This window comes from Dromaius novaehollandiae, chromosome 2, assembly GCF_036370855.1.
Source record: "Dromaius novaehollandiae isolate bDroNov1 chromosome 2, bDroNov1.hap1, whole genome shotgun sequence".
Classification (NCBI taxonomy): domain Eukaryota; kingdom Metazoa; phylum Chordata; class Aves; order Casuariiformes; family Dromaiidae; genus Dromaius; species Dromaius novaehollandiae.
Genome location: NC_088099.1, coordinates 164,566,986 through 164,582,061, shown reverse-complemented (window position 1 = coordinate 164,582,061; position 15,076 = coordinate 164,566,986). Strand labels below are relative to the sequence as shown.

General features: G+C 44.0%; 1 protein-coding gene across 2 annotated transcripts in view; it reads left to right on the top strand.

The window, feature by feature from the left end:
• The window catches only part of TRAPPC9 (trafficking protein particle complex subunit 9), a 455,157-nt gene extending 442,117 nt beyond the window's left edge, over positions 1-13,040 (top strand). For both annotated transcript variants that reach the window (XM_064507900.1, XM_064507899.1), the window contains 2 exons: positions 2,905-3,128; positions 9,875-13,040. In XM_064507900.1, the coding sequence (XP_064363970.1) occupies positions 2,905-3,128; positions 9,875-10,054 (404 nt within the window). In that variant the 3' untranslated portion in view covers positions 10,055-13,040. The remainder of the gene's footprint in view (positions 1-2,904; positions 3,129-9,874) is intronic.
• The last annotated feature ends 2,036 nt before the right edge of the window (positions 13,041-15,076 follow it).

Genomic DNA, 15,076 nt, shown 5'->3' with positions numbered 1-15,076 from the left:
CAAGGATGCTTCCCGTAATGGCCATGTGCAAGTAAATGAGCAGGAAAGGAGACAGAAAGAAAAGAGCCTTGGCTTATTAAATAAGGAGCTACTGGTTATTGAAATACCTAGGAAAAAAAAACAGATACAGCTTTTAATTAAAAGGCGATCGTTAGGTCTTTACGTTGCTTTCCCTGACAGCCAGCTGTTCCGCTTGGGGCTCTTTTTATATAGTATTTATACTGCGGTTTGCATTCAACTGGTACCCGTCTGCTTTTCCGAAGCACTCCGTATCCTGCATCCGAACCTCTGGCAGAGGGAGACACGGCCACCGCTGTCTTCCCTGCTGGTGACCGTGTCGCATGGCTCAGCGCTGGCGTCTGCGGGAGCCGGCGATGCTCCACCCGCGCAGCAGCGGCGTGAGCAGCCGCGGCTTCCCTGCGCCGTCTGCGTTAGGGAGCCGCATCTGCAGCGACGGGGCCCCGTGCACGTGGCTCGCGGATGCAAATGCTAAAGCAGAGCCGTGTGGTCCACGCGATGTTTTCTGCATCAGGACGGGAGTAAAGCCGCCTGTCAAGGATCGAAATCCTTGGCTTTAGTGCGGCGAGAGGGAAGGGTGGTGCTGGGCGGTAGGAAACAATTAATCTCTCAACACGTACACAAACGTGCATGCACACACTCTTAAATCAATCTTAAATGAATTGATTTCCTTTTTTTCCTAGGAATATGAAAGAAAATTAATCTGTGTGAGTCAGGCTTAATTGCTTCCCTTTTGTCTGGATTTTCTATTTTTACGTGAAGGTATTGGGAAGCAATGCGCCGTGCTATTATTAGAAGCAAAGGTGGAGACAGAGGGCAAAGGGTTCATTTATAATTCTTGCAGCAAGGGATCAAATGTAAAGCTGAAAGGCAAGCTGATGAGCTGCTTGAAAATAAAGATTCATCCATGTAGCTCATTGAGTATTCCTAAACGTCCATGCTGGTCTTGGGAGCTAGTTCTTCCTACAGCCCTCAGACCCTCTGGCTGCAGCAACCAAAAATTAAAAAGATATTTTTTCAAATGAAAGACCTTGCCTTGCAGAGAGGCTTGAGAACATAAACTGATGGAACTGATTCAAACTCATGACTTTAGAAAGAAACAACTGGACTTCTGAGGCAGGAGGCTGAGAAATACAATGATTATATGGAAACACACATCTATTTCTGTGTTTAAAAAAATTCAAGTCACTTAAGCTTAGAGTGTGTCCCCGCTACCTCACTTCCATCTTCAAGGAGGTCAAGGAGGGGTTTTCAGCCAGGGCAGCTCATCTTTGTTGTACCAACCTCTGGCTTTCATCTCCTTTTCTGAACTTGTTTCTTCTCTGTTACTGCCTTTTTTTTGTTTTGTTTTTTTTTTAAGTCGCTATGCTCAGGCTTGTTCAGTTTGCCAGGCTAAAGGGCATTGCAACAACACGCATCGTTTTGCTGGTTTTCCTTTAAGGCAACAAAACAAAAATAAGTTAAAAAAAGAAATCGCTTTGGTGCCAAACGTTTTCTCTCCGAAAGTTCCTGAAGCATAAAAAGAGAGTGTCTTTTCTTGAAGAGGAGATATTACTAATGTAAATCCAGTGCTGTCGGCAGAGGAGTAATACGCTGTATGTCAGAAGGCGAGCGACTGAGGAGGAGCTGGCGTGATGGAAATGGCTGCCCCGTGGGGGTAGCAGGTTTTGGGGACAGGTATTCACACAGAGCATGCTTTCTTACATGTGCCCAGGGCTTTTTCTTATCTCTGAACATGAACCCCTAGTGAAATAGAAATGTTGCTGTATTAATAGGGCATCAGAGATAACTCTCATCTGAAAAAAATACAGTAATACTGCACAACTGGGAATCTTTCCGAGCGAGGAATTGGACTAGCAATTTCCTAGTGTGTTAGTAATGAAACATTCTGGGTCTGTATAAGCAAATGGGCAAGGTTAGTGGACACATTACTCCAGCTGTCATTGTCCCAGCAGTAACCAATTTAGAGGCTTTATATCTTCTGCCATCCCAGTAAGGGAGAGAAACCCATGAAAAGTATAAAGCTAAAAATAGAAATCCCAGAATGAATTAAAGCGCAAAGTGCGAACAAGCTTGTAGTACTGCTGTATAATTTTAAAATCCCAATTTTCCTTCTTCTCTGGACTTTAATGTATGTGTTACATTGCAAATTCTGGCAGTGTCCGTCCTGTTCCAAAAGGTCACCTCCTAACGGGAGGGTTTATTTGTGGCTGTAGCATGTGACATGGGCATCCAGCACTGGATGTGTAGAGCCACGGTTTGTGTTAATGATTCCTGTTGGTAGTTCCTCTCCCGTGATGGTGCTGATGTGCAGGAGAAGCATGAGAAGGAAGGGCAGCTTCATCAGAGCCAGCCTGTGGCTTGGCCTGCAAGGAGGAGCGAAAGGGGTTGTCTCCTCTTCCGTTGCTGGGCCAGAGCCAGGGCAGATACCAGTGGATGGTAGCACTGGAGGTGCTGATCCCTTCGGAGCTGAGGGGAGAGGACCCCAGCACCAGCCAGGAGAATTCAACTCTTAAAAAGATATCATCTGGTGCCTGTGTGTAGGAGATTACAATCATTTTTTTCAACAGCTCTTTCAGCTGCTGTGGACAGACATCAGGCCTTCATGGATGCACTGGTTGTCTGAAGTCGTTTCCCTGCAGCACTACCCTACCCAAAGGGTTGGGGTCTTGCGTTGCCTCCAAGGGAGCACAAGGAGGGAATCGCACGTGTGGCCGATGCTTTTTGCAAGAGGAAGGTTCAACACTCTGCGGGACTCGGTTGTCTCTCCTAACTGTTGTGCACTCCTGTGGTTCAGGTTGCTTTTTCTTGTTAGGTTTCCTACCAACCAAAGTTAATACAGTTTCTAGATCCAGCGTAACGTGGGATTGTTTTCTTGACTCACAGATATCCTTGTTGATGGAAAGCTTTGCGACTGTGACGTTGTGGTAGACTGCAAAGTCGGGGACCCCGTCCCGCTGGAGGTGAAGCTGACCAACTGGAGCAAACACAGCGTGGGCCCTTTTGCTCTCACGGTGACGCCGTACCAGGATTACCAAAACGGGGTGCACAACTACGAGCTGCAAGATGCCATCACTTTTGTGGGATCCAACACCTTTTACATTGATTCGGTGAGTCTATTGGATGGGTCACTTTTCAGATGGCGTGCATCATGATGAAAGCCATGTGCTCAAGTGTGTCTTACTTTACGTTATCAAATTTTTCTAAGGAGTGACACCAGCAGCCTTGGAGAAGGAGTTCTTTCATTTCGTCATGCAAATTTCCTCGTGCTGCCCCGGCAAAGTGCTTTAATCATAACTTAATCATAAACTTAATTATAGCCATCCTGAAAAGTGGTTCAGCTTTATTCTGCATGAATTCTAGGGCTTTTGTTAAAACTCTGTTAAAAGTTACAAGAGACCATTTGCAGAAAGGCGTTTCAGTATTCGATCGTGCATTTTAAGGCAGGTTAATTTTCAGAAAGTACCATAATTATGGCAGCTACCGCTGAAGATGTTGCTGGGTTTGGGGATATAGAATCTCTCCCTGAAATGGTCTAAGATTGTAATTTTGTATGACATAAACCACTATTAGCTATCTGAGAGAGCAACTTTTGGTCACTCCAGATCTGACTAGATGTGAATGGGTAACCTAGATAAAACGTTGAATACCATATTGCCTGTCCCTTGGGTCATTCAGTGCAGCCTGCGGTAATAGATTTTAAGTCACTTTTTCTCTCTAGCCCAGGAGAAATATTCCCTAGGCTGAGCAAAGGAACTCAGCAAACCAGTTTTAGTCAGGTCCTGAGGAAACGTGAAAAGAAAATGCTAAACATTAATGACCAATATGATGAGCTGGTTCATTTACTTGTCACTTAGCATATTCTTATAAAACTATATAGAAAAATAAAAATATAGAAGACATTTTTAAAGGAGGGTAAAAAGTGCTTTTCTATAGAATAATTGAGTTTTCTTACAAATACCTCTTCAGAAATTGCAAGTCCAGGAGTTTTTTTGCTTCTAAGCCAAAATACTGAAAATTCTTCCCAGATACAACTACTCCATCCCACATCATTCCCCAAAGAGCAAAGATAACAAAAAAATCGGAGGAATGAAAAACATAGGGAAAATTTTGCAGAGTGGAAAAAGCAGTATTTCTGGTACTTATAAAATAAACATGAAGAAGAGGGTGAGTGTGTGGGATAGTGCTTAGGACCTTTGCTTAGGTCATCAGTTAGCTAATAAAATACACCTGTCAAAACTGAGTATTTAAGTGAATGTTAGTAAGAATGAAATTAAAGGCTAACTGCAGGGATAGTCACTGTGCATATTTTTAAGTTATGCGTCATGTGAAGAAAATATTTTAAAAAGCTAATGAGCACGGAGTACACCATCACCGGGAATTTTAATGGGTGCTAACCATAATCTTGGCTGAATAGTTTAGATTTGTCAACAGAAACAATCGAGAGATGGCTTTGACTCCCTTTTTGACAATGTGGACTTTTAAATCAGAAGTGCAGTGTTTAGATGGCTGGCTGCCCAAGGGGCTGACCCTGAAGGCTAATGAGGGAAAAGGGAGATGTCAGCATGATGCATTCCTACCTTCTGATTGAGTCTCCGATGGGGCAAGATGTCAGGAGGTCGCATCTCTTGCGCCTGCCCAGGCAGCCTTCTCATACGTTACGGGCCCCACATTTGCCCCCGTGTTCAGGATTGTGACATTTCTTCTGTAAACACAGTCCTTGATAAGTTAAAAATAGAGTTGTTTTCTGCTATTTGTCCTCCTTTTCATTCAGAAAGGAGGCATGAAGCAAATGTTGACTCTTAGGCAAGAAGTGTTATATTTCACGGTATGTAGTGTTGATGCTTGTCCTCCACAGGCTCCCCCAGAAAATGCTTACTCATATTTCTTTGAGGCACAGAGCACTGATGATGGAAGAAAATTCTTCAAACAGTGTATCTAATGTTGTCAGAGACCCTTTCATCCCCTGTAATAACTAATTCAGTAATGGAAAAAGGATTTCAGGCAGCAGCACCTGGTTTGGGGACAAGAAGAAAGTCCTGGTTTGTGCATTTGGTGCTTCAGGGAGCGATGAACATACTCAGAATTGTGTTAATGCTCTGAGTTTGGCAGTAACTCAGACAGATGCTGGTTGAGAAACTGAAGAAGCTCATCATTGGGTGAGATGAAAGAGACTGATAGTTTCTCTTTTTATAAATTAGAGCTGAAACATTGAACCAAATTCCCTGCTGGTGTAACTCAGAGCTGCTCAGTTGAACGTGTGCCCGTTATTTTTATGAACTAAAGTCTTGGACACAGGATTATTTTGCTTGATTAGCAGAGCTGGCTTGAGATGTTCCCATCTCCCAGCTGCTTGTTTGTGGCCCTTTGCAGGGACGTGTCTCCCTCTTCCCCAGCGGACCCATCAGAAGAGATGGCACGAGCCTTCGTTTCGGTGCAGAGCTGGCCAGGTTAGCTCAAACGACCTTTGTCAGCAATTTAAGCTAATTGGGCTGACTTTACACTGACACTAGCAAGGAGGTGGTGACATGATTTATTGCTCTGCTGAGCTGAGTGGGAGGGGGATGGAGAACCACTATAGGGTTTGGTGTACTGGTAGTGTATGGGCATGAACAGCTGGGAGCATCAGGTGCTCCAGCACAAATTAGAGAAAATCCTTCTCAAGCCCTGCAAATGTGGTCTGTCATCATGCTAATACAGAAACTGAAGCATTACTGGTCTGAACTGAATGCGGTCTTTGGGGGGAAAAAAATGCTTTCCTAAACATTAACTTCTGATTAAGCCAGATGTCTGATTGTTCAGCAAATCAAAATTATTTTTGTTTTCAGACTAAAAAGTTTCAGATCTGTTTCCACACCTATCTGGAAAGCAGGGAGTATACACAGTATTCTTCAGCATCCACACACTGCTTTACAGTAGGAACAAAAATTGTTTCAAGGGTAAAAGATGTAGGATTTTGTATTTCTCTTTCTTATGACTTGAGGTCCAGGTTAGTTGATGCCTCTTGGAGGTAGCGTAATGAGCGCTTATTCACCTTTTTGTGCTCTTTACTTCAGTATAATGCGGCAGTCTGGGTTTGCATCACAAAATTTCTGCTGGGATATGCCTACCTCAGAAAAACAAACTCTTTTATCAAAGATTTTAAAGGATATTGAGATATTTCCGTGCCTTTTAAATTATGCAAAATCTTTATTTTTAGGCATAATTTTTAATTTGGTTCACTTTATCTTTCTGTGTTTTCATTTAACTGAAAAGGTGACTTTATCAGTTAGCATTTAGATTGTAGACTTTTTTCAGTGTAGGATATTAAAATGTGAGATAGGATGGTGGACCCTCACCTATTCAAATACCTTTGTGTTTATTAATTTTCTCATTTTTTCTCTCACTTTACAACCTTAGGTTTAGCTGTAGGTATATTATTATAAATTCTTAGTTCATACCAATGTTTTGTCTTGAATAATTAGTTGATCAAGCAGAGTTGGTTCTTGCCAAATTAAAAGCCGCCTCCCCCCCCAAAAAAAGGAATCGTCTGCTATGCAGATTCCTGTAGCTACCAGCAATTCGTCTTTCCTTGTGGTTCCCACTTTTACCATTACTATTTCAAAGCAGGGTTTTTCCTGGCTTTGTGATCACCGAGTAGCTCGAATGATTGGTGGTGGAAGATGAGCAAAAATTCATTAATAGATAGTGATTTTGAATCAGCCCAGAAGCTATGATGAACATTTGCTCACTTCTGGCAGGTCCCCTGTGGCCCATCTGGAACAAATTACTTTTCTTGGCAATGTTTTACCCAGACTGTAAACTCTTTGGGGCAGTGTACAGTAGCTGGCACTAGCCTTGATCTCCAACTGGGCTCGTAAAGTATTACAGCAGTAAAAATAAGGAGTAATTAGTTCTCAGCAATCACAGTCCCATGCGGTGGCCTGAATAGGGGAAGGATTAGGATGGAGGTAGAAAATTTTTCTTCTGTCTCTGAGGAACAGAGGAGGAGTGTGGGCAGTGTGTTATTGATTCTCCAGGCATGTTTTTCTGGGGTGGCAGCCTCCCATCTTTGGTCTCCATGCGAGAGATTCGGCAGAAGAATTTTGGTAAAATCTGTTCAGATGTTGCTACTCGATTCAGCACGCGTGCTGAATCCACAGCATCGCAGACTGGCACGGCTTGGGCCTAGGCTGTGATCCCACAGGGATCACTACCGGATCTGTGCGCTGCTGGATCAGCTGGCAACACAATTTTGGTCTGGAGCAGATGTGAGTACATGACCTTCTTGTTCCCGTCAGGTTTGCTGGAGCATGCCTTGCAGTCTTGGTGCGAGGTGGGGTACATGTGACCTGCGCCAAGCAAGCGAATGGAGAAGGGGAAGAAAACGAGGGAAGACTGTGCGATACCGCTAGTGAGATGCTCTGTGTGTCCAGACTCAATCCCGGAGAGCAAGAACTTGTATCCAGTGAGGAAGGGAGATGCCAAGGACAGGGGTCAGGAGCACAGCCGTGATGGCTCTGACCACTCGCGTGGATGATACGATGCTGATAGAAGTTTGCTGTGGGTCAGCAAAAGTACTCAGCATCAAAGCCAAAGGCAGCCTGAGCTCTGCCAGCTCTGATGATGATACTGCTTGTGAACAGCCAAACGCCTGCGCAGGAGCAGCAATTTAGGCAGGGTCAGCAAAGAAGCCTGAAATCCCAGTGGACTACAAGGGTTGCATGCCTGCTATTGAAAGTTCAGTGATGTATTAGCTGATGTTCATGTATGATCAGCAAGTATTTGTTGAAGGAGAGACCTCAGTCCTGTCCACGTTTTCTTTACTGCATGAGTTCCTGTTTTGAATAAGAAATGGTTTCCTTTGGTGTTTCTTACTGTACTGTCGTTGTATGATGAAGTGATAAGTCCTGGAAGTGGTTTATCAGTAAGGGGATGGGGCAGGATGGATGGTTAGGGGTTAAGCCCAGCTAGCAGGCTTGTTCTGTGTGATGTGACAGGGATTAGCTATGGAGCGTGAGGAAGCTTGAAGGAAAAGTGGGACTGTGACCTGAGGCCTGCTCAGCAATTCCACACTGTCCCTTTGGCAAAGTACTCAGGACGCAGCAATGGAGGTCCAAAAAAACTAGAACGGAAGAAAACAAAAAAGGAACAGCTCATTCCCTTCGCACCTGACAGCTACAGAAAACCTTCCTCATTGGAGGCAATGGCAGTCCAGGCAGTTTTCAGCTCTTTGGTGTATTCCTGAAGTGCCCCACATTCAAAGAAATTCCACTTCTGGAAATCTTTCCAAGTGGTTCCTCTCCCACCCCTCTCCATGATTTAGTCATCATCCTTGTTCACATCTTCCTAGGCAATGACAAGGTGCCCTTCAGCAAAGGGCACCCATAAACATTTCCCCAGCGAATCCCCAGTTGTTGATGTCCCACTTTAAGATGGGACCGAGTGGTGAGCAGGGATCTTCCCAGTCCTTGACCACATTTGTAGCCCCATTTTGGAGCCTTAGCCTTGTCCCTTCACTGTTCCAGGAGTAATGAAGCATTGGTTCCCTCGCAAAGATATTCTCCTGAATCCAGTCAAGTCCAGTAGATGTGGACAGCTCAGCGCTTGTGGATGCAACACTAGAGTTTCCATTGCAGTTGGATTTGGGTCTGGGTCTGGGCCTAGTTGACCGGTCATGCCATCATTTGGCATCAACCCAAGACACTGTAAAATGGTGGGCTTTGAGGTGTTTGGAGAGGAGGTGCCTTGGCAGCAAGAAAAGAAAGGCCCATTACTGATGAGTATCCAAGTAAAAAAGAAAATAGGTGGGCCTGACTGTGAGAGAAGGGTTGACACCATGGGTACATCTTAAGATGATGGCCTCAGGGTCCTGGGAGTAGAAGGGGACTGGTAAGATGGTCTTGGTTGAGGGAAGGCCAATACTGAAGAGCATCAGGTGCCTCTTATTGGATACATTCTGCTGGACTGAAGTTGCCTCTTCACTATTTTTTTTTTTAATAAATTTGTGCTGATTCAGCTTTTTGCATCTGCAGCGGTTTTCACTCAATTCTAGGCACCCTGAAACTGGATTTAACATCTTGTGGAGGCAGTGTATTAATTCAAACACTGGCACATGCTGAATAGTGATGGGATTATTAAAGTTAAGAAGTGCTTAAATGTGTTGCTGAAATGGTGGATCAAGATATATTATTTGTTGCAAAGATATGGATTGCAAATGGTTTGGGGATGAAAGGAGATATATAAATGTGGAAACAGTGATGATTCTATATTTAATTAGGACAAGTTAAATCAGGAGGGCTACTTTTAGTGGGGTGTTTCCTGCCAAACTTAATTAGTCCCATGATAGGGAATGTTAAAAATTATTGATTAGAATTTACAGTCAGATTGTGTCTGAACAGTAACTGGGGATGTGGGGATGAATTTAGTTATTGCTAAGTAGCTAAATGGTGTTTAAGCATGTGTTTAACAAGAGTTCAAAGCCATGATTTAGACCTTTAATAAAGAAGTTGATAAATGTAGTCTGAGGGAAAATGTTCCTGGATATTCAGGAAATCTGGGGTGACTTCTGCCACAAGCCAGCTTTCTTCTGGAATCAGTGACTCCTGAAGATCTGTTTTCTGGTTTCAGCTGTGTCACAGCTTTGCTGCACGAGAGAATAACACAGGATTTAATTTTCAATGGTCCAGTTTTACCATTCTTAGAATAGGGGCAAAGTATTTACCTTTTCTTATGGGAAGGCAATATTGAGATGTTTAATGTATGAGTATTTCTAGAGTACTTTGGGATCATTTGAAGGAGCTACTGAATTGAAAAATGCAATTATTTTGTGGTGTTGCTTGTTCGGTTTTACTGATTTTCACCTTCTCCTTTCCAGGTGAAGCCAACCAAAGACTCTGTGTACTTTGGAGCACTTCTCTTTCTCTACACAGGCGATTTCTACCTGAATATCAAATTCCACGAAGACAACTGCAGCAGGGAGCTCCCTCTCTCCTGGTTCTGCCTTCCTAGTGTCCACATCCGTGCGATGGAGCCTGTGATCGAAACTAAGCTGTAGATGTGCTATTTGCTATTCGATTAACCACAGTGCACAGAAATGCTTGGCACAGTCTCTGCTTGACCCCAGCTTGTTTCTCTCCAGCCCCCGGCCACAGTCCCTGCTTTGGAGGAACAGCTGAACACTTTCCGAATTGGCTGGTAGTCATTTGGGCAGCTGCTTTAGCTAATTTCAGAGAGAGAGAAAGACGGATTATAAATACGCTGGAGTTCTCCTCTGTTTCCAAAAAGCCTTTGAAACAGCTAATACATGCATTATGCTTTCATACACCCCATTGATATCAGTGGATTTGAAAGGGTCTTGAGGGCTGGATTTAACCATGTATTTGAAGGTATCGATTCCAATTTGAATAATCCTTCTTTATCATTTCAGCAAGAGTTGTGTGTCTGTATTAAATGCCTGGCGCACAGTGAACCTGGGGTGTGTACCCATGAGGTGTAGTTCTCTGTCAGGCTCGCTCCCAGGCTTGTTCTTGTTCCATTTGTTTGTTGAGTATTTGGTGTCTTCAGTGCTAAATAGTGGTAGTGATGCCTTTTCCCGTGTTATTTAGTGAAAGTAAGAATAACAAATGTGCCTCCAGTTATTCTCTTCCTCCCCTGAGCTCAGTGCCTCCGCTCCTGGTGGAGTCACTGCCTTTTGTTTGGTAGATCTATGAACATGAAAAGAAGAATGGCAAAGAGTTTTTTGTCCTTGAGAAAGGAAATAAGCCAACTTTTGGGTTGCTGGGGGCTATCCTATGAATTCAGCCTATGAACTAGTGTTTCAAACAATCACAGCCACCAGAAACGTTTGCAGACCCTTAAAGTGCCACCAAAATTAATCAGCTGGCCATTATTATCACTCTGTGTGAGTTTTTGCAAACTCTTCTGATCAGGTTTTTCATGCTAATAGACTGAGCTTGATTATTTGGTTTTTCTCTTTTTTTGGTAGAATGATTAAGTGTAATTATTAGGCAATTAAGGCCATGGAATTCCTGACCATAACAGTAGTTGCTGAATGCACTGAAAATTTAACCAGTTGTTTTTCCAAATAATGCTTTTGCATAAAGAAACTTGAGTTTACTCCATGCAAAGCAGGGAGATATTTCATCCGTATGATTTATATGTTACTTCATAGACCATAGGTTTCAAACATGGCTCAGTTTTTTCTTAGACTTACAGCCTGCAGCTGTTGAAGTTGGTGGCAGAACACTTGTTGAGGATGAATACACCAAGATGTGGTGGGACGCTCAAGGTAGCTCTATCTGTGCTAAACCTACACGCACAACCTTTTCCGCTTAGGCTTCATCCGAATGTGGATACGCTACTTCACACCTGCACTGGTGTGTCTGCTCACACCTGGAGCACGAGGCTGGATAGCCGCCCGCTCTGGGTCTGTGCACCATGCTCAGCTGTACTTGTAGATGTGACTGGTGTTTTCTGTAGGAACATGACAGTGCTCAAAACTCGATTCGTTGCATGTTTGCAAATCACTGTAGTGTACTGATCCTAAATATTTTCTTAATTTGAGGGAACTGTAGCTCTAGCATGATAGTTGTGTTTCCAGTGTGTCCAGGGTATTATCTCTCAGTCTGTATTGTGGCAATTTCATCAGTGTTCGCTCTTGAGCTGTGGCTCTGCACGGGGCGTTGAATTCCAGAATAGAAGTCTTCAGACTTGGAGTGATGGAAATCTGAGGCGGGATGAACACTCACTTGCAATGATGTGCTGCTCCGTCAGCTGCCAGTGAGCAGGGTCCGGTAACAACACCGTTCCCTAGACTTGCACAGTGTCTCTGGGCCAGGAGACACCAGCGGGAAGAGGGTCCAAGCAGCAGAGCTGGGCACGTCCTGTGCCGTGAGGCTGAGTCTCTGCCACTAGATAGGCATATACACATAAAATAAGATCTCAGGAGAGCAGGAATTAAACCAGTTACTCTTCACCATAAAAGCTTGCTTTTGACATGTGTCTCTGTGCTATGTTACACAACACTGTTGCAGCAAAATCCAAATTGTGTTTTATTCAGTATTCCCAGCAGGTAGTCTGCAGATGCTAGCAGTACAGCTAAGGCTTTATAAGGGCCACATTGCATTTGAGGCAAAAATATTGTGAAGCAGATGCTGTTGCAGTCAGGATGCTTCAGCTTACCCAGCTAAGGGAGCTTCTCATAGTCTGGTTTTGAGAGTGGTCCCTGACAACAGAAGGTATCGTTTGGTGAAGCCTATACCGAGGTACAGCACTCACGTGCCCCTTACTTCTAAAGGGGCCTGATCCGCAGCCCATTGAAGCTGTTGAATGGGAACAGGTTTTATTATAACAAAACAGAGCTGCATATTTCCTAGCTTTCCAATATGCCATTATAAATCTGCAATATGTGCTCATAAATATAAGCGTTTGTGTGAGCTGACCGTTAATGGTCTGTCTGTTCGTTATGTAGCATACCGCTCTGTCCCTTGTCCACTTTGATGGTTAGTTGCTTTTGACATTTATGTTATCTTTCCCAATTTTCTTACGCTTCTACTTGGTGAGAGAGATGAAACACAAGAAATTCTTCCTTCTGGGGATTATTTGTGACTTCTCCAGAAGGAGAATGTTAAAGTGTCAGTGTAATTTGGAGAAGGGTGAGGGGAAGGTACTTTAAAATGAGAATACTGTATGGCTTTTTGTTTTCTTTTTAATGGAAGCTTTCACTGGAATTGCTGTCAGGATTGGTGCTTGCAGTGGCTTGAATAAAGGATGATACTGTTCTGATCTGCTCTCCTTTCTAGAGCTGAAATCTTGTTTTTAGTTCTCTGAACCACCCAGCTATTATTTTGAACATGATGAGCCAATCTGTGCATTGTTACACAGCTGTAAATCTGATATGATCCCACTTGACTGAATTAAATCATTCCTAATTTAAATCATCATTGCTGAGAGCAGAAGTTGGTCCAATATATGTATGTGTTGGAGAAGCATAAACCATGTAAATTTAATTATCTGAATAAATGCTTATCTTGTGTCATTTACACCTTTGCCTGTCTCTTCTGTCTATAATTCTTAATAATGTTCATGTGTGTTTTTACTGTTAATAATAATAATATACCCCGTGGTGCTATCTTCTTTCTCTGAAAGGAGAATGGATGTGACCCTGGAACAGAAATTTCAACTTCATTCAGACTTTATCTTCCCAGATGAATTTAGAGCTGATGAAGGATATAAGCTTCATGCTGCGACTCCCATGCCTGTCTCCGTCGAGCAAGTACAAGGTGAGTGGAGGCAGCGTGAGCCGCCCAACGCTGACCGGCCAACCCGTTTTAACTGTGAGCTGAGGGGGAGAGCGATGCAAACTCTCCAGGGTGTTAAGCATGCCTTGCGGCGTTCTGGGATTATAACTCAGCTCTTTGGCACAAGTGGGAATTGGAGGCTTTCCTGGCTTTCATCTTCTGGGGAAAAAAATTGTGTCAAACTGTATTTTAGTTGTTAAACTGGAGTTTGGCTCTCACATCCTCTCTTAGAAACATCTCAAGATGCTTCAGTTGAATGGGACCTTACCTGTTCAATAACCATGTGGTGTTGCTTGTTGGAGTGATACTTAGGCTAGTATGTTCATGATGCATCAGTTTTGTAACACCAGTAGAACCTGTGCTGTATGTAGATGACATCATCAAATACATACTGATAACTTTTTGTCCCTATTTTCCAGATTCAGCAAGATATTTAAGTGTATGCCTAATTTAAAACACACGAGTAGACCCACAAATTGTAGCCAGTCCAGAGTCACGCATCTGCCCAGGGAACTTGCTAAACCAGTGCCCAGATGCACAATCTGTATTTGAACCCATACGTTTGAAATTAAGGCCCCCATCCCATTACCAATTGCACGGGCCATGTTGTTGCTGGATCACTGCTGGCTCCCAGGACCAATGGTATAATGAGGAGAGGTCTTATCAAAATCAGGCACTGTCATTTAATACTTGAGGGACATATATACAATGAGTCTGGGAGTGCAGAAGATCCTTCCAGGACAGCATGTACTCAATGTGTGCCTATACAAACCACAGTAATGAACCTTTAGGGCATAAAATCATATGAATGGACCTGCTTGGGAAATCACGTTATACCAAAAGGCTGGGCCTGGAGCTGTGGACTAGAAGAGACAGCTCCTCCACCTCCTGCTTGCAGTTCCTCTTCCAAGTGTTCCTCTCCCAGGCCAGGTAGCCTGGGCAGTGCTGTACCTCCTCTCTGCCTCCCCAGCTCCACACGCACAGCAGATCTCCCTGGTAACCACCCAGAAACTCAGAAACCTGGTCCATAAAGGAGGGTTCACGTTATGCATGTGTTAACAGTGAGGAAACACAGCACCACTGTTTTGGAGTGGTGGATTCTCTGAAGAGAAGAATTTGTTAAGGTCCCGTGTGCTCTGATATCATGGCTGAGGAAGGGCTAATTACAGCCTCTTTTCACCGTATGTTCAGTTTGAACAAAACATCATAGACGTTGCCATTAGGAAGTCAGGCCAACTATTTAAATGGTTTAGCAACGAGTATCTTGTTAATGGATGTGAGGATGCTGTCGCCAATCAGTGTCTGAAACATGGCCCTTCTGTTACCCAGAGACTGCCCGTTTTCTTACAAACCGGTCCAGGCCCATGGCTGAAGTGATGCCATGGGTCAGTGTAGGCATCTTCTTACCAGCCCCTTTCCCAGTGTCTCAGGTCCAGAGCACAGATGCCAAGATATAGGCCACCTAAGTGAGGCGTTTCATTTTAGGGACTAGTCTGGATCCTTAGGCCTGAGGCTGTGGGGAGACAGCAAGAGTCAAGCGCCTTCAGGGACCAAGCTAAGATCCAAACCATCCTCTACAGGAACCTGCTTTGGATGTGTAAGTTGCTAATTTGGGATGTAGCTTCATGTTGCATTTCTGTCAGGTGGGTAGTTATAGACCCTACTTAAGGGGTTTCCACTCTCTTCCTTACCCCAGCAGGCATCCTCCCCCCACCCCTTCGCCAGAGCAGCTGCCCTGATCCGCCCCTCTGCGTGGCCGTGCCAGACCGAACCTGGGG